The sequence below is a fragment of the Diplotaxodon limnothrissa genome, linkage group LG7, assembly GCF_057381915.1.
Source record: "Diplotaxodon limnothrissa isolate DT_005_m linkage group LG7, D_limnothrissa_male_GT1.1, whole genome shotgun sequence".
In the NCBI taxonomy this organism is placed as follows: Eukaryota; Metazoa; Chordata; class Actinopteri; order Cichliformes; family Cichlidae; genus Diplotaxodon; species Diplotaxodon limnothrissa.
Window position 1 is genome coordinate 4418649 of NC_140602.1, and position 16554 is coordinate 4435202.

The 16554-nt window shown below is 44.1% G+C and overlaps 1 protein-coding gene across 1 annotated transcript in view; it reads right to left on the bottom strand.

Annotated features, from left to right (window-relative positions):
- Positions 1-16554, bottom strand: part of LOC146627592 (neural-cadherin-like) — a 116748-nt gene that overhangs the window by 13616 nt on the left and 86578 nt on the right. The window contains exons 21-28 of the mRNA XM_085359024.1: positions 9901-10130; positions 9163-9440; positions 7139-7353; positions 5629-5756; positions 5314-5441; positions 3049-3172; positions 1644-1827; positions 1247-1413 (exon numbers count right to left, since the gene is read on the bottom strand). Coding sequence (XP_085215150.1) covers positions 1247-1413; positions 1644-1827; positions 3049-3172; positions 5314-5441; positions 5629-5756; positions 7139-7353; positions 9163-9440; positions 9901-10130 — 1454 coding nt within the window. The remainder of the gene's footprint in view (positions 1-1246; positions 1414-1643; positions 1828-3048; positions 3173-5313; positions 5442-5628; positions 5757-7138; positions 7354-9162; positions 9441-9900; positions 10131-16554) is intronic.

The following is a 16554-nucleotide window of genomic DNA, read 5'->3' on the forward strand; positions in this document are numbered from 1 at the left end:
ACTGCCCCCCCAAAAAAGCTTCTTTGCAGAGTGCATTAGATAAATGTTTTCTTTAAAGAGCCTCCATACTCCTTGGAGAGGTACATGCTGTTTATACCCAGCTAGCCCCTCGTAACCTTTGTGTGAAAGTGTGGTTATTTATTCAGTGTGCACTCTATTCCATATCTACCCTTAAGAAAAAAGGGCAGAGAGGCAGCCCTTTAAATTAGAGTTTGTTGTCAGAAAACACACCAGGATGGTGCTCAAGTGTTTCTAAGAGCTTTGAGACAACTGGGCTGAAAATGTTTCAGTGTGCCGCTGCAGACAGACATCAGATACTTTATACAGCTCACCAATTCAGCTCCAGAGAGGGTTTCACACAGAGGCTTCACAGCCCACATACAGTAAAGGCTACAGCATTTTCCTTTTCCTGTCACCGCTGCACGGCGGCAAGGGAAGAGGACAACACTGTTTCTCGTCGTGTAGTGTAAAGACCCAAAGAACAAGATTTGATTCTTTAAACAATGCTGTCGGACAAATAACAAGCATGTTTTCAACGACAGACCAGTGGTGTGGAAACCATAAAAACGGTGACAGGTTCACTGCAAACAGGTGACCTGTGAGTTCACCAAAAGTGGCAGCCCTAACAGAGATGTTTACTTCCAGGTGCTGTTCACAGTTGGCCTGTCAGTGAGTGAGACAGAAGGCTTTGACAACAAACACTGGCTTCATATCCACTCAGGCAAGAGAGGCATGCTATTATGGAGGTTTGGCAAAGAGAAGCAGACTTGACTCGGTGTGAGCACCTTTCCACCCTCGCCGTGGCACAGCAGCAGCATGTATGCAGTCATCACTTTGAGCTGCCCACTTGAACTAAGCTGTGTTGAAACCCTAAAGCTCAGAGCGAGGGATCTGACCTCTGCCTATTACAGTACACATCGTTGTTCTCTTGCCACCCTAAATTGTGCTTCAAATATTAACCAAAGGCAGAAATAAGCCTGAACAGAAGAGGCATCATTTTTTAAAATAGCAATCTCTCAATAGGAGCATTCTGCCGACTTACTGAAAGGCCTTTTTGAGAACATACATATGTCAATCACCAGCCCCCTCTGTATCCACCCCTATGTCTCAAACCCTGGTATTAATCACTCTTAGTTTGACAAGCATTTTCAGCAATCATTGTCTGGGTCCTAATCATCATTTTAAAGCTCATAAACAAGACAATCATGGCTGTCAAGGTTGAGGGGAGTGACTGGTCATGACTCACCTCTAAACGCAGGTATTCGTTCTGCTCCTGGGAAAGCAGGCTGAGGATAACGCCCGTGGCTGCACGTGTTCGCACCCCAACCTCGACACTAGTCTGTCGCGCCGGTAGGGACCAAAGAAGGTGGAACTGAATGTGGCTCCGGCTGTCAAAGGAGAACTCTCGAGCCACTTGTCAATCAAAAACACACAAAGCTTGTTCAATTAATTCAACCGTCATAAGGGAAATACACGAGGTTATCACAGCAAGAGCATGCTGCTCTGCAAAAACACTTTATGTAAGGCAAGGTTATCTTCCCACAGCAGCAACTTTCCAAATTGGTTTGTACACTTTGCAAAGTTTTAGATGTAAAACTGACTGGAAACGTCACAGTCCACCGAAACGTATCCGGCATGCGTACCTTGATCGCACTGTGGCCCTGTAAAGCCTTTTTCACACAGGCAGCTTAAAGAGCCCCAGTCCCCATGACAGTGACCCCTCTTGCCACAAGAGGAAAGCTGCTCCAGGCTGGCGCAGTGGTCATCAATGAGAGTGCAGCCTGGCAATGTGTTGGAGGATTCAGCAGGGGAACCAAGGTCATATAGCTGAATGTAAGAATAAGAGGAGAAAAATGTGAAGATAGTGAAAATACAGCAACGTTGGAGGTATCTGTCCTTGTAGTTCTAGTGGATGGGATGAAAAGAAACATGACTGCAAAGAACTTTGTGTTATTACCGTAAATGAATGAAGGATACTATAGCTTTACATTTGATTTTTTAATTGTTTAATAATATCTTAAATCTTGGCTTTCTTAAAAGTGTTAGTTTTTACACTAATGGTTAACAAGAGCTACAAATATTATCAGAGGCACTATGCAACACATAAATGCTGTAGAACTGTTGCTAAAGCACAGAAAATCCTGAATCATGTCACACTGATCAATAAAAGATGTACTTGACACCTGGATTTAGGTGGCAGGCACGGTGTCTTATTTCTGCAGACAAAAGCGTTGGCTGCATTAAAATGAAGGCGCTGCACTTTCAGCAGCAAATGAAAGGGTGTAAATTCTTTCAGTATAAAAGTGGTTACAGTCACGGGTTAGTGTTGTCATTACTGTAGTAGCAGCTGTTATCTGTACTGATTCCATGTACTTCTGGTAATAATTTAAAAGTGCTTCCAATACAGTATTAAATACGGCACAGCATGGGGAAGCATGGTGGCACTGTGGTTAGCACTACTGCCTTACAACAAGAAGGTCCCAAGTTCAATTCCACCATCAGGTGTGTACTTTGCATGTTCTCCCTGTGTTTGTGTAGGTTCACTCCAGTTGCTCTAGCCTCCAAAGAAATAGCAGCTAGTGGGGATAGGTTACTCTAAAATCGCCCGTAGTAATAAATGTTACTTTGCACATTATTACTTTATAGTTTGCAAACTATTCGTTTACTAATTAAGCAATGCAGCATGTGTGTAAGGCAAATACATTTAGATGAACTATCATCTAATACATGATAAAGCATTACCGAGTATAATACTGATAACATTCTGCATCATTACTGGTACATTTACATTTTAAAGACAGAGACACCAGAAGAAAAAGGGATAAGTAACCAACATCAACATTCATAAGGTTTCCCCGCACTACCTTGAGGTCACATTTACATTCTTATTGAAGTGGAGACCTCCATCACCTACACGGCCTGTCATCCGAACAGGTAAACAATAAGAGGTACAGTACAGTAGTCAATTCACCCGTCTACCCAACCAGCTTTATAAAAAGGCTTCATGGTAATGCATATGTGGTAATCTTGACCTGCTCCAGACTTTACCTTGCTGTCCACACGCAGGTTCCTTATACATCCAGTATAGTGTTTGTGCTGTAGCTGGGGATATTCATATGACATGTTCTCATTGATCCCTCCGAGCTGCAGAACATGACTTCCATTGAAATACCTGAAACGCATGCAGAACAAAAACTGAAGAAATCGAGCAGAAAAAAATAACCAGGCACAGTATGTTCTCAAGGCTACAATTAAAAACACAGCTCTCAATATAACGAAGGACACAGCAGTCAAACCAATGCATACAAAGCACATTGGCCTTTCATAGTAGAGATTCACAGATGATTCTGAATCTTTCTGAGGCTTTCATCACCTTTACATCTTTAGACAGCAAATTGTTCCTTTTCTATTATTTTTAAAATATGCATGATGGGTCAATTACATTTGCCTGAAACAACCAACTAATATGCTAACTAATATTCTATAATACTGGTGGTATTTTCAAAACGAGATGTACAAAGTGATCATTTTAGCTTGTTAACCTGGTATCTGACCTGCAAATGTCGTAACTATTAATGTTCCCTATACAAGTCACAACACACACAGTTAAATGCTTCTTAAAGGTTCACAAAATTTAGAGGTTATTACCAGCAATAGCAGCAGTATAGCTCTGATGTGCATTGTTAACTTCAGAAGCTCACAGCTTAATTACACAACATAATAATGAGCACAGTGGCAAGCCAAGACCGCGATAGGGGGGAGGGGACAAATGTATAGCTGTGACAAAGCGAGCGCCACTATTAACAGAAACATAGTGAAAGATTAGTTTGGCATTTTAAGGATTATATCTGAGGCTTTTATCAACAGCTCCCCTCCTCCAGAGAGGCCTGCTTGGTACACAGAGAAATTGAACGCTCTGAACTCAGACTAGTCTGAGTCACTATCTGATCTCATTTACAAATAATGCTCGTGCATAAACACAATTTCTGATATTATTTATGCAGCATGAAGACTAAAGGTTTTGCATGACTGCAGCATCACATACCAGACATAAACGTATTGTTTTAATGTTTTATTTATTTTGCAGAAATAGAGAAAAAACAGACTGTAAATGAAGTTTTTAAATTGTTGCATAAATGCAATTAGTCTGATTTCCAAGTGATGTGTGTCCAATGGGCACAGACCAAAATGCCTCAGGATACAATCTGATAGACATAAAACTAATCAGAGCAATGAAACATGATGGAAAAATGTAAACAGACTGCAGCATGCAGAAATGCCAGTCGTGAGAGCAATTACTGCCAGCTTGGACAAAGCCGGTTGGAATTCTGCTTGAATGTGACGGGAGCTAGACTCATTCTTCCTGAGTAAATGAAACATGAGCTGCCCGATTTGTCATTTTTCCTGCTAAGATATTGAATCTGAAACATTTAACTGAGTATGAATAGAAAATAAATCAGCAGCAATTTTGATTTTGATAGCAATGGTTTAAATTATTTATTTATTATTTTTATTATTAGTCAAAGCAAAGGATGTATTACAAATGGCACTTTCATAGTAAACTAAGAATCCAACATTAAAATGAGTTTGCCGGCAAGCAAAGATCAGCCTTTATCTACTAAAGCTGGTCTCTGGTTTCCAATAAGACATTTCCAAGCAGTGTTGACATGATGTACAAACATCCTTATCATTTCAGTCACCTCCCAAACAATGTCAATAGAAGCTTGGTTTTGGTGGAGACATCTTCCTGTTAAAAGGTAGTTTTTCCTCCCTACTGTCACCGAGTACTGGCTCATAGGACAATGTCTCATTGCTTTTTTTTAATAAGGTCCTTAACTTACAGCATTAAGCATCTTGAGCTGCCTGCTGTTGTGATTTGGCACGGCATAAAAAACCCTCTATCAACAATTGTGTGCATTCTTTGATTTTTTTAATAGTATTGCAAACTACTGCTGCTGTTGCTAGAGAACTATTTAGTCCTGTGGAAACACTGGGCATTTAGACACTGTCCCATGGGTCAGGCAGAGTTTTGGGTTTAAGACCAGCAAACAGAATGAATAATTAGCATTTAGGCAAATTTCCCCTGAGAAATTACAAAGCCCAACTGTTAAACAAGTTAAACAAGTGCAGCTATTGTATTTTTCTGTGTGTGCACTTGTGTGTACGGTAAATTGTAACAGATTAATTGATTATCTCATTATTTATCAGTGGTGTCTTATTAAAACTGGCTCCCTTCAAAATTCAAAGGAACCACTTGATTTGTTATAATGTGCAGCATTGGTCACACTTTCTTTATTTAAATATTGATCTTACTTTCCCCTGTTGGGTGTGACTCCTCGGATTTCACAGGATGAGCGGTCCTCTGTCATTGCCCACGAGTCTACGCCTTCTGTCTCCATGACAATTGCAGTGGAACATCGATCCAGAGTAAAGCGCACTTCCTTTAAATTGGGCAAGAGTGAAGAGAGAGGTCATCTCTAATTTATGTGTAGATGTGTGAGTGTACTGCTGCCTGGCACTCTCTTAAAACTGTGGTGTATATGTATTATAATCTGATGTCTTCTGCGTACTCAGGAAGAAAATGGGGAATACATGCAGAGGGATTTGGCTTGAATGTGCATGTCTTACTTTACTGTTGCTCCTCACATCGAGGCGATGCCAGCGTCTATCAGCCACCCCGACATTATTTGTTAACTGGAGCACCAAGGTCCCAGAACCATGGTTAATTTTCAGGCTAGGCGTCCCTCCAATCAGCTCTGAGGAAGATAATGATGAGCATTTACATCAACTAGTCTAAAAATCAGCATAAAACTAAAAAAAAAAAAATGCAGAATATTAAACTTTAAAAATCTAAAGGCGGAGTGAATAAAAAACTGTGATGAAATGCATCACAAACAAACAAAACAGGCAGGAAAAAAATGCAAGATGCAAATAACCAGTTTGTGTAAACACAGGAAAAACCCAAGGGATGTATGAAAGCATCTCACTTCAAAACAAAAACACAGTGTGAACCAAAAAGGAGGGTGACAATACAGTAACAAAGCCGAGCTGTACAACGGAATCAAAATTGCACCAGAAACAAATAGCTTTAAAATAAGTTGTCAAATTGTAAACAAAAGCAGCTTAATAGTCAGTTTCTCTGAGTTACTATTCCCAATGAGCTCTGTGCAAGATTTCTGAAATTAGAATTAAATTTTTTTAAATGGTGACATAAATGACACTGAATTCACCTACAAATTCACCTAAAATCTGAGAGTTAAATATCTGAAAACCTGAATAAAATATATATGCATGGCTCGATATCAGCAGTGGTAAATTAGAAAGCATGTTTTCTGTAATTTCCCTGAATCAACCCCTTTGAGTAAAATACAAAATTATGGGTTGAGGGAATAGTAATTTGAAACTGTATGCATGTGAGTGCATGTATCACAGCACAAATATTTATACCATGATGGCGACAGCACTGTAATCCAAAAATACAATTCAGACTGGTTTCTATGGATCTATATCTACTCGAGGAAACTTAATTTATCTGCACAATTACAGCACATAATTTTAATTACATTAACAATAACATGAATCGCTGTAGTAACATCATTTCAGTTTCATTACCATGATTCTTATGATACTGAATCACTTTGTCTAGATGCTGCATAGTGTAACTATAAAGCTTTATGCATAGCTGTCCCAATGCAAAATAACCTATTCACTTTGATGAAATATTTACTGCTGTCCTTCACCTGGCAGATTGAGTTTTGAGCCTCTGTGTCAGCAAGAATAAACCCCACTGATGTGTCCTTGAGTGAGACACTGAAAGTCTATAAGCCTGTTCTAAAGCTGAGCCGCCACTCTGACGCAAGGGGTAAGCAAAACAGAATTCGTTATGGCAGACGGCAAACTATTACATACACATTAAACAGTGAAACGGGGTTTCCTGCATAGTACCACATTAACGGTATAACTCAGTCAAGTGAGTGCTCCTATCTCTCAGTGGTGCACTAACGAACGAAATTTGCCTCGTATATCTGATTAGCTACCACCCAGTAATTAAACACACAAAATTAAGTCGCAGGTTTGAGTGCAGTAATGGCCCAGAGGCCCCTTGGCACACATCTAATTATACAGACTCTTTCTTTACCTATGGCCATGTAGTCTTCACTGTCCCCAGGCATAAGAGTGGCCATCGGGCCGGCATACAGTAGCAGTCCGTCATCTTCCTCAGTCATAAACTCCAGTGAAAGATGGCTATCAAAGCAAGGCCTTATGGGGGGAAACCAGGCATAGCCGTTGCCAAGGAAACTAACTCTCATCTGCTGACAGTCTGGCCCCTCAAGCTGTGGGGGGCACTGGCACCTGTAGCACCAAGGAGAAAAACAGTGTGGAAAATCAAGGGGAAAGAAACAATCAGTGTCATTCAGTTTTGAGTTCGGAGAAATCTTCACGCTGTCCAATCTCTGGATAAGTGCATGGCGACTTTTCTCCGGCATACGTGACAGCTTTGTTGATTCACGCAGACAGAGGTTTGACTTTGCTCTAACATGCTGGCTGTCAACAGACAGCTGGGAAAGCACTTTTTCAAATCAGCATTAGCCACGAAGCCCCAAATGTTCAACTCCACATTAAATCAATTAGCTATGAACACAACATTACTCTGATCTATTCTTTATCTATCACAGCTGTCTGAGCTGAACCCTCTGGAGGGAGTTCCTGCTCAGCACATCACATTTCCTTTGTTGGAAGATAATTATTTCCATTTCTCTCACTTTTCTATGTGTCGAAGCACCACAGATTTTCTCTTAAGGTATTACACACTGGCTGATAACTGTGCAAATGCTTCATCTTGTAGTTATCCACTTTGATTAGGACTTGAGTGGACTGGAAACCGGAAATTAAATGTGTTTTATGATTTTGCTGACTCTGTTTGTGAGACCACAGTGTTAAACATAAATAATCATACATAAATGCCATACAAAGATACACGTAGTAAAGAAAAACAGCTTATTTTTGATGGTGGGGATTGAGGGGACCAGTTGATCTCATCCTGTCCTCTCCACTGCAGGCATGTGAGACAAGCTGGCTTTGCTGATAATGTCAAAGCCATCTATTTTCATGCGGTGTCTGAGGAAAGCTGTGTGTACTGAGACTGTTAAGGGATATTTCTCCCATTGCTGTTTATTCTGCAGAGGGGCAACACATGTCAGGAATACTGATCCATATGCAGCAAAAGGGGCGGCTTAGGCAGAGTGTAGCCTTATGCATACATATGCACACGCAAAGCACAGTGCACCTCGAGAGTCGTGCCGGTCCAAATCAGGAGGTGCATGGCATGTTTTTCTTACTTCTGACTGACAATATCTGATCAGCTGCTGTCTGAGGTTTCCTGTTAAGCTCCTTTGACAGAGAATAGAAGCAGAAATTGGATTCTTTACGGCTGGACTGCATTCACAGGAGCTCATATATGACACATACAGGGAGATACTCTTCTTACAGAACAAAGGCTCCTTGCAGCAATATACAGATCAATTGGAGCAGAGACAATTTAAAGAAAAGAATGTGTGCACGCTGCTATTGACAAACTTGCATGCTAACTGAAATTTTAAGAAGTTGTGTGCATAGAGGGGGAAGGGTTAATCCCCTTGCCCTATATATATTTTTTAATCCAAGCACAAGTATGTGCATGAAACAAAGTGCATGCTGTTTCTTCGGTGATATATGCTCACAGAGACCTACACCTGAATATTGACTGCAGACATTTATATATAAGGTTAAATTCAAAGTACAGGTCTATAACCTTGATACCGAGGTTAGACTCATTATTTGCATCCTGGCAAGATAAACTCAGACTTCAGTTTTCAAAATCACGTGGACACACTCAAACATTGATTCCACGGTATAAAGGCAAGCCTTTAAAAAAATTATGTAACTGCAGATTTAGCTAACAATACAGCCGAGCTCCTCAAGACTTTTAGTTCTTTTCGTTGCAGCTGAAGAAGATTTTTTTCACAGGGGACCCACAGTAATTCTGGGCTCAATTTCCAAGGTATCACTCTAACAGCAAATCTACTAGGACTAGAAAGAAGACTGCTGCTCTTATTTCCGTTAAATATCTTTTAAGAACCTATTTCATCTTAAGTTCTTTACAACTGCAGAAATGCCTCTCACCTGTATCCGTTCTGCGTGTCGATGCAGGTTCCCCCATTAAGGCAGGGGTTACTGGAGTAGGAAGAGCAGCGTTGATGGGTCATTTCTCTGGCAGCGCAGCCACACACAGCCAAGGATGTTACTTTCACTGAGACCAGGGATAAAGCACCCGAGTCTATCAAGGTGGGTGAGTCACTGATGCTTAACTGTGTGGAGCAGCCACCGGATGTCTTGCAATCGGTGTGCACGCACTCATCTACTTGCACCTGGTGCACGTTCGCACGCAATACTGACTGCAGCTGCAGAGAGGAAAGGAAGAGCGCAGCAGATGAGTGAGACAAAAACGAGAATTACAATAATTGTGGCTGAAGATAACAGGGATTTGTATCACCGATGCCGGTGGCGCGCGGGACACGCTGATTTACACTTGGCGAAACAAAACAGCTTCACGAGAAATGCAAAAGAGCAAGGCAAGGCCTTCATCATAAATATTTTAATATTCTAACTGACTACTGTTAAAGAATCATGAGACGTCATTGGGTATGACAGATGAATCACAGCGATGCATAATGAACACATGGACGAAAGAGGGCAAGACAAAGACAACAAATAAATGGGAGAGACAAAGAGACATGACAGGGGCAGGCAGTAAACAGACACAAAGTTGGTGTGAAATCAAAGGGCAGATAAAAAGCTGCTGGTGTATCACTTGATATACAAGCACCGATGACTATCTATCCTACGTGATAACATATGTACCTTCTTTTTATGTGCGTCGAGGACACCGTGCAGCTTCTCTGGGCGCAGGTAGCCATTATCAGTTAGCACATTGAAGTGGATGTCCACAGTTTTTTCGTCTCTGTCTGCGATGCTAAAAACGTTGATACTCCCTGGTCTGACAGACAAGGTTTCAGACAGGAAGTCCCAGAACGCCTCGAGCCGACTCTTCCCCTCGACACGAGAGTCGATAAAATCTTTTGCTGTAATGCCTTCAGGAGACAAAGAGAAGGGAGGTTCGTGAAATAAGAACTACTGACTTGTCAATGACAACTATAGAGTTGATCAAAGTCTACCAAGTTCCTGATTCTATTAGCGTGAGACGTAGCCGAACATCCTTCTCTATTGATCCTATTTCCATTCTGAGTCATCCGTAAGGCAAATGAATCATGATGCACATAACACAAATTGTTTACTTTTTCACCGAAACAATGTTAGAGTCTTGACAAACTGTCTCGAACAGGATATTTTAATGACCGCGAAGGCAATCGCATTTGGCGTTTCACCTTCCAGTGATATGTGGAGAACGCGAGCAGTCACCTTTAATATCCCAAAAATGGTAACAACCTGGAATCAGACGCATCCATAACAGCCTTTGACTCTGTTTGCTGAATGACTTTTTAAATGTCAAGGACTTTACCTGACACTTCCAAACTGACCTTTATAACTCAAATGTACTCTGAGAGACTGTCAAAAAATGAACACTCTGACATAAACTTTAGAATGTTGAAGAAGGAGGAGGAAACGATTATCAACAAGCAGTATGAATGGTTGCTTTACAATGCTTAGAAATGTTAAATAATGCAAGTATAGAAAATTCTTTTGACAGCATATTATTTTTGTGTTAACTGGATTGACAACCTGATAATCATTCAATGAAAAGTACCAATTTATTCTTGCCTGTGGGAGATGCTGTCTTTTTCAACATCAGCCTCGAACAAGAATTTAACAGCAACAACAAAGAGCATGCTTTTTTTTGTCTGCGGAGGATGACTGAGAACAAGAATCCAATTGAAAACTTATTGTTATATAATTTTTTTTACTTATAGTCCTGGGGTCACGTACAAGGTGCAATCAAAATGTTCAGTTACTCAGCCCAAAATCAAAAACCTCCCATTATAGTTAGTCTCCTTGGGCATTACCATATTGCCTTTAGTGTGGCAGATATTTTTAGCTTGCTCCCTCAAAGTCCAGCTCCTGTCCCTAGTATGTGCTAGAGCTGGCCAGAGAAAAATCCTCAACTTCATCTTTAGGTTAAGGATAACCATTAACCCCATGACCAGAAGGTTGGGGGTTCAAATCCAGCAAACAGCTACTCTGAGGTACCCTTGAGCACTGCTCCCCCAAAAGATTTCTACCATGTGGGACTATAAGGGGTTTAAAATAAAACAAAAAAAAGTTTAGCTAACAATGCTTAAAATACAAACTGGACTGTTGAAAAACAAAACTAACTGAAATGAGGTTGTGAAGGCTGGAAAACTAACTAAAAAAAATAAATATAGTGGAATGAGTTTTAGTATTTGTTGGTTTCATGTAATTTTATCACAACATGTCTGAGGAAGCTTTTTTAGAAGTCTAATGAGAGACTGAGAGTAAACTGCCTGTACTGATTTTCCTAAATCTGGCCTTAACAAATGCCCTCCATGCAAAAGTAAATAAAAAAAAATGAACTAAAACAAATCATTTTAAACAATAAAAACACTGAGCTTAAATGACAAAATCTACTTTGGAAACAGAAAAAAATCCAAATGAAATAAGAATAAAAGGTTAAGAAATACAAAACTGAAATAACTTTGGTAGGTGAAAGTAAAATGCTGTTAAATGTTTCAATATTCATGGTACTGTGTAGCAAAAATTGGAACTTTTCCATATGTAAACACTGAGTGGAAATTACAATTGTTACACTTGAACTTCTGCAGCTGTGCTATGCCGTCTATTTTCCTCTTTTTGTCATAGCTGTCATGGTCTCCGCTCCTCGTCAGCTGACAGCCGTCAGGTGTTTTGTTTTTGTTACCTTTCTCTCTCACCTCTGCTCTCCCCTTCTCTCTCGCCCTCTTCCATTCTCTCTTTCTCCTGCCGGGGCGGAGCTCAGTATGGGCTCCTGCCCCTGGCCTACGCACCTGGAGGTGATCAGCACATCTGTCGCTGATCATGAAAGATTGGAACCCTTCTTAAGAGGGCGAGTCTGCTCTACTCGTCGCTGGATCGATGAGTCATCAGCGTCAGTCGTCCTGTATTTTGTAAAGTCAGTTTATGAGCATGTCTGAACCAGGAGACTAATGGTTTTTTTTCTGCCTGTGCATAGATTGCCTCTGGACTTGTTCTTCTCCTGTGCCTGGCGACTGAACGGGAGCAAGAGAGATAAAGGAGAGGAGATGTGCTAGGACTGAATGGAAACTTTCCCTTCCTGGACTCCTGCCTCTTTCACTCCTGGACCCTGGAACCCCGGCCCCTTTTTCCTTTGATACCATTATGTGTATATATGAATTCCACTGTAGGAAACACTGTAAATAAATGCACCTTTTGAAGACACTAGTGGTCTGCGCGTGAGTCCGATCTACGAAACCTGACAGAACGATCCAGCCACAACATGGACTCAGCAGATCAGAATACCATCGGTCAGGCACTGGCTGCCCAAGAAGCGGCGCTGACTCGCCACGAACAAATGTTACATCAGCTGCGAGGTGAGATCGCTGCACTAACTCAAGCTGTTTCCGGTTTGACTACGCCAGGGGGAGTACAGCCAGGGACCTCCCAGCCGGCTCGCCCTGCCCAGCAGGAGACACTCGCGGCGTCTACGGCCGGTCCCTCATCGGCAGCCACCCCATCCTCTGACGGTCCTCTGCCTTCGCCTGAGCCCTTTTCGGGGGAGACAGAGAAGTGCCCTGGCTTTCTGGCCCAGTGTTCATTGATTTTCCGCGAACAGCGGCGTTTTCATAACAATGACGGGGCAAAGATTGCGTTCTTGGTACAGATGCTTCGTGACCGGGCTTTGAAATGGGCCCAGGTCGTGTTAAACTCCAACCCGGAGATCTCTTTTGAGAGGTTTGTGATTAACTTTAAAACTGTGTTTAATCAGGGCTCTGGAGTCGAGGCTGCGGCGCTCCGCCTCCTTAACTTTAAGCAAGGTAAGCGGAGTATGGCAGATTATTCAATCGATTTTTGGATTTTGGCAGAAGAAACCGGCTGGGGACCGGATGCGCTCAGGAGCACATTGTTAAATAACATCCGGGAAGATCTGAAAGATGAATTGATTATGCGGGACCTACCCACTGCTTTTGACGAATTGATGTCGTTATGTATTAAGGTGGATGAGCGGCTACGAGCTCGTCGGCAAGCACGGAACTCCAGTTCCCAGGAGGCCGCAGGGCCGCGATGGGCGGAGGCTTCGGCCGATTACCGGTCCTCCCGGACATCAGGGGGCGCCGACGGAGAGGTACAGCCCATGCAAATCGGCAGCTCTCACCTAACTGCTGCAGAACGTCAGCGACGCATCACGGCCGGTGAGTGTCTGTATTGTGGTAATAAGGGACACATGATTGCCTCCTGTCCGTCGCGAGCAAAAGGCCGCGCCCGCCAGTGATGGTAGGAGTACTGGTGGGCGGTTTGAATCAGGATAAATCTCCTCCACGTTTAGCCCTGCCGGCTAAGCTTCTGGTCCATTCCGAGTGTCATTCACTTTCTGTGCTTATTGATTCTGGAGCAGAACAAAATTTCATTGACTCTGAACTAGCTAAACGACTCTGTGTGACTGTGGAGTCACTACCCCACGCCTTACGCGTCACGGCTTTATCAGGGCAGCGCCTCCCCGACATCACACACATCACTGAACCGCTCACCCTCACACTGTCTGGCAATCATTCGGAGGAGATTAGTTTTTTTTGTTTTTCACTCCACTCAGACGCCGTTAGTTCTCGGTCATCCCTGGCTCCAGCAACACAACCCCACGATTAATTGGCAGAAAGGAGGCATTACGGGCTGGGGAGAGGAGTGTCATATGACTTGCCTTAAGGCTGCCGTACCTCCTAACAAATCTGTCACCGGCCCAGAGCCACCGCGGTCTTCCGACTTAGCAGATGTGCCGTCTGCTTACCACGATCTCGCTGTGGTGTTTCGGAAGGACCGAGCCCAGTCGCTGCCACCCCATCGGCCCTATGACTGCGCCATAGACCTGCTGCCGGGAGCTCCCTTACCAACCAGCCGCCTCTATAGCCTCTCGCTGCCGGAACGGGAGGCTATGGAGAAATATATAACTGAATCTCTCGCTGCCGGCATTATCCGGGCCTCTTCCTCACCCGTCGCAGCAGGTTTCTTCTTTGTGGAAAAGAAGGATAAGACCCTCCGACCCTGTATTGACTTTCGGGGACTCAATAACATTACGGTCAAGAATAAATATCCACTGCCCCTGCTCACCTCCGCTTTCGAACTTCTCCAGGGCGCCGTCATTTTCAGCAAGCTGGACTTGAGAAACGCTTACCACCTGGTCCGGATTCGGGATGGCGATGAATGGAAGGCGGCGTTTAATACCCACCTTGGACATTTTGAGTATCTGGTCATGCCGTTCGGCCTCACTAACGCACCTGCAGTATTCCAGGCTCTGGTCAATGATGTTCTAAGGGACTTTATTAACCGATTTGTGTTTGTCTATCTAGACGACATTCTGATCTTCTCTTCCTCCCAGGCGGAACACGAGACCCAGGTCCGGCTGGTGCTGCAACGCCTTCTGAAGAACCGGCTGTTCGTCAAAAGCGAGAAATGTGAGTTTCATGTGCCCTCGGTTGCCTTCCTAGGGTACATAATCGAGCGGGGAGATCTTCGACCCGACCCTGTGAAAGTCAAGGCTGTTGTGAACTGGCCAGAACCAAACAACCGTCGCCAGTTGGAACGCTTCCTTGGCTTCGCTAACTTCTACAGGAGATTCATACGGGACTTTAGCAGGATTGCCTTACCATTAACTCAGTTAACCTCTCCCAAGCTTGCTTTTCAGTGGAGTGACGCTGTCCAATCAGCCTTTCAGGAGCTCAAGAAACAGTTTGCTTCAGCGCCCATCCTGGTCCAACCTGATACCACTCTTCAGTTCGTGGTAGAGGTCGACGCATCCGACTCAGGGGTGGGGGCTGTCCTTTCCCAACAGAGGGAAGGTAAGATGCACCCTTGTGCCTATTTTTCTCGTCGTCTCACCCCTGCAGAACGTAACTACGACGTGGGCGATCGGGAGCTCTTGGCGATTAAGCTCGCCCTGGAAGAATGGCGGCATTGGCTGGAGGGCACCACTCAACCCTTCGTGGTCTGGACCGATCACAAAAACCTGGCCTACCTTCAAACGGCGAAACGTCTCAACGCTCGACAGGCCAGATGGGCCCTGTTTTTCACCCGTTTTCACTTCTCAATCACCTACAGACCCGGTTCCCGAAATGTCAAGCCGGACTCTCTCCCGTCAGTTTTCCGCTGCTGACGAAAAGGCAGATCCGGATTCCATTCTGCCGGCAACCTGTACTATTGGGGTCATCACCTGGGAGATCGAGGCGGCCATCCGGGCGGCTCAGATAGCCGAACCGGATCCGGGAGGGGGGCCCGTCCACCGACTCTATGTTCCGCGCTCTGTCAGATCCCAGGTTCTGCAATGGGCTCACACGGCCCGGTTCTCATGCCACCCAGGGATACATCGCACCGTCAAGTTTCTCCAGCGGTACTTCTGGTGGCCCTCACTCACCCAAGATACTCGGGAATACATCATTGCTTGTACGGTCTGTGCCCGAAACAAACCATTGAACCAACCCCCGGCGGGTCAGCTCCATCCGTTATCCACTCCTTCCAGGCCATGGTCTCACATAGCACTGGACTTCATCACCGGGTTACCTCCATCAGCAGGTAACACTGTCATTCTCACCATAATCGATCGTTTCTCTAAAGTGGCTCATTTCATTGCTCTGCCTAAGCTTCCCACAGCTCTAGAGACTGCACGCCTACTCGCCACTCACGTCTTCCGCCTGCATGGGATCCCGGAAGACATAGTGTCCGACAGAGGGCCTCAATTTACTTCTCGGGTCTGGAAAGAGTTCTGCAACTCCCTGGGCGCAAAGGTCAGTCTATCCTCGGGCTATCATCCTCAGAGCAACGGCCAATCCGAGCGGGCCAACCAAGAACTGGAGACCGCCCTGCGCTGCGTCGCCTCCACCAATCAAACCATCTGGAGTGAGGAGTTGCCGTGGATCGAGTACGCCCATAACAGCTTGACTGCCTCTGCCACCGGCCGGTCTCCATTCGAAGCTTCCTTGGGATATCAGCCTCCTCTTTTTCCTGCTGTGGAAGGTGAGCACTCTGTACCCTCCGTCCAGGCTCATCTGCGCAGGTGTCGCAGAGTTTGGCGGGCAACTCAAGCGGCCCTACTGCGCACGAAGGAGAACAACAAACGCATCGCAGACCGGCACCGGACTCCAGCACCCGAATACTCTGTCGGCCAGAAGGTATGGCTTTCTACCCGCTTTGTTCCGGTCAGGACTGAATCTAAGAAACTTACACCCACCTTCATTGGCCCTTTTGAAATCTCCGCCTTGGTCAATCCTGTCTCTGTGAAGTTAAAACTCCCTCGCAATATGAGAATCCATGATGTTTTCCATGTTTCACAACTCAAAC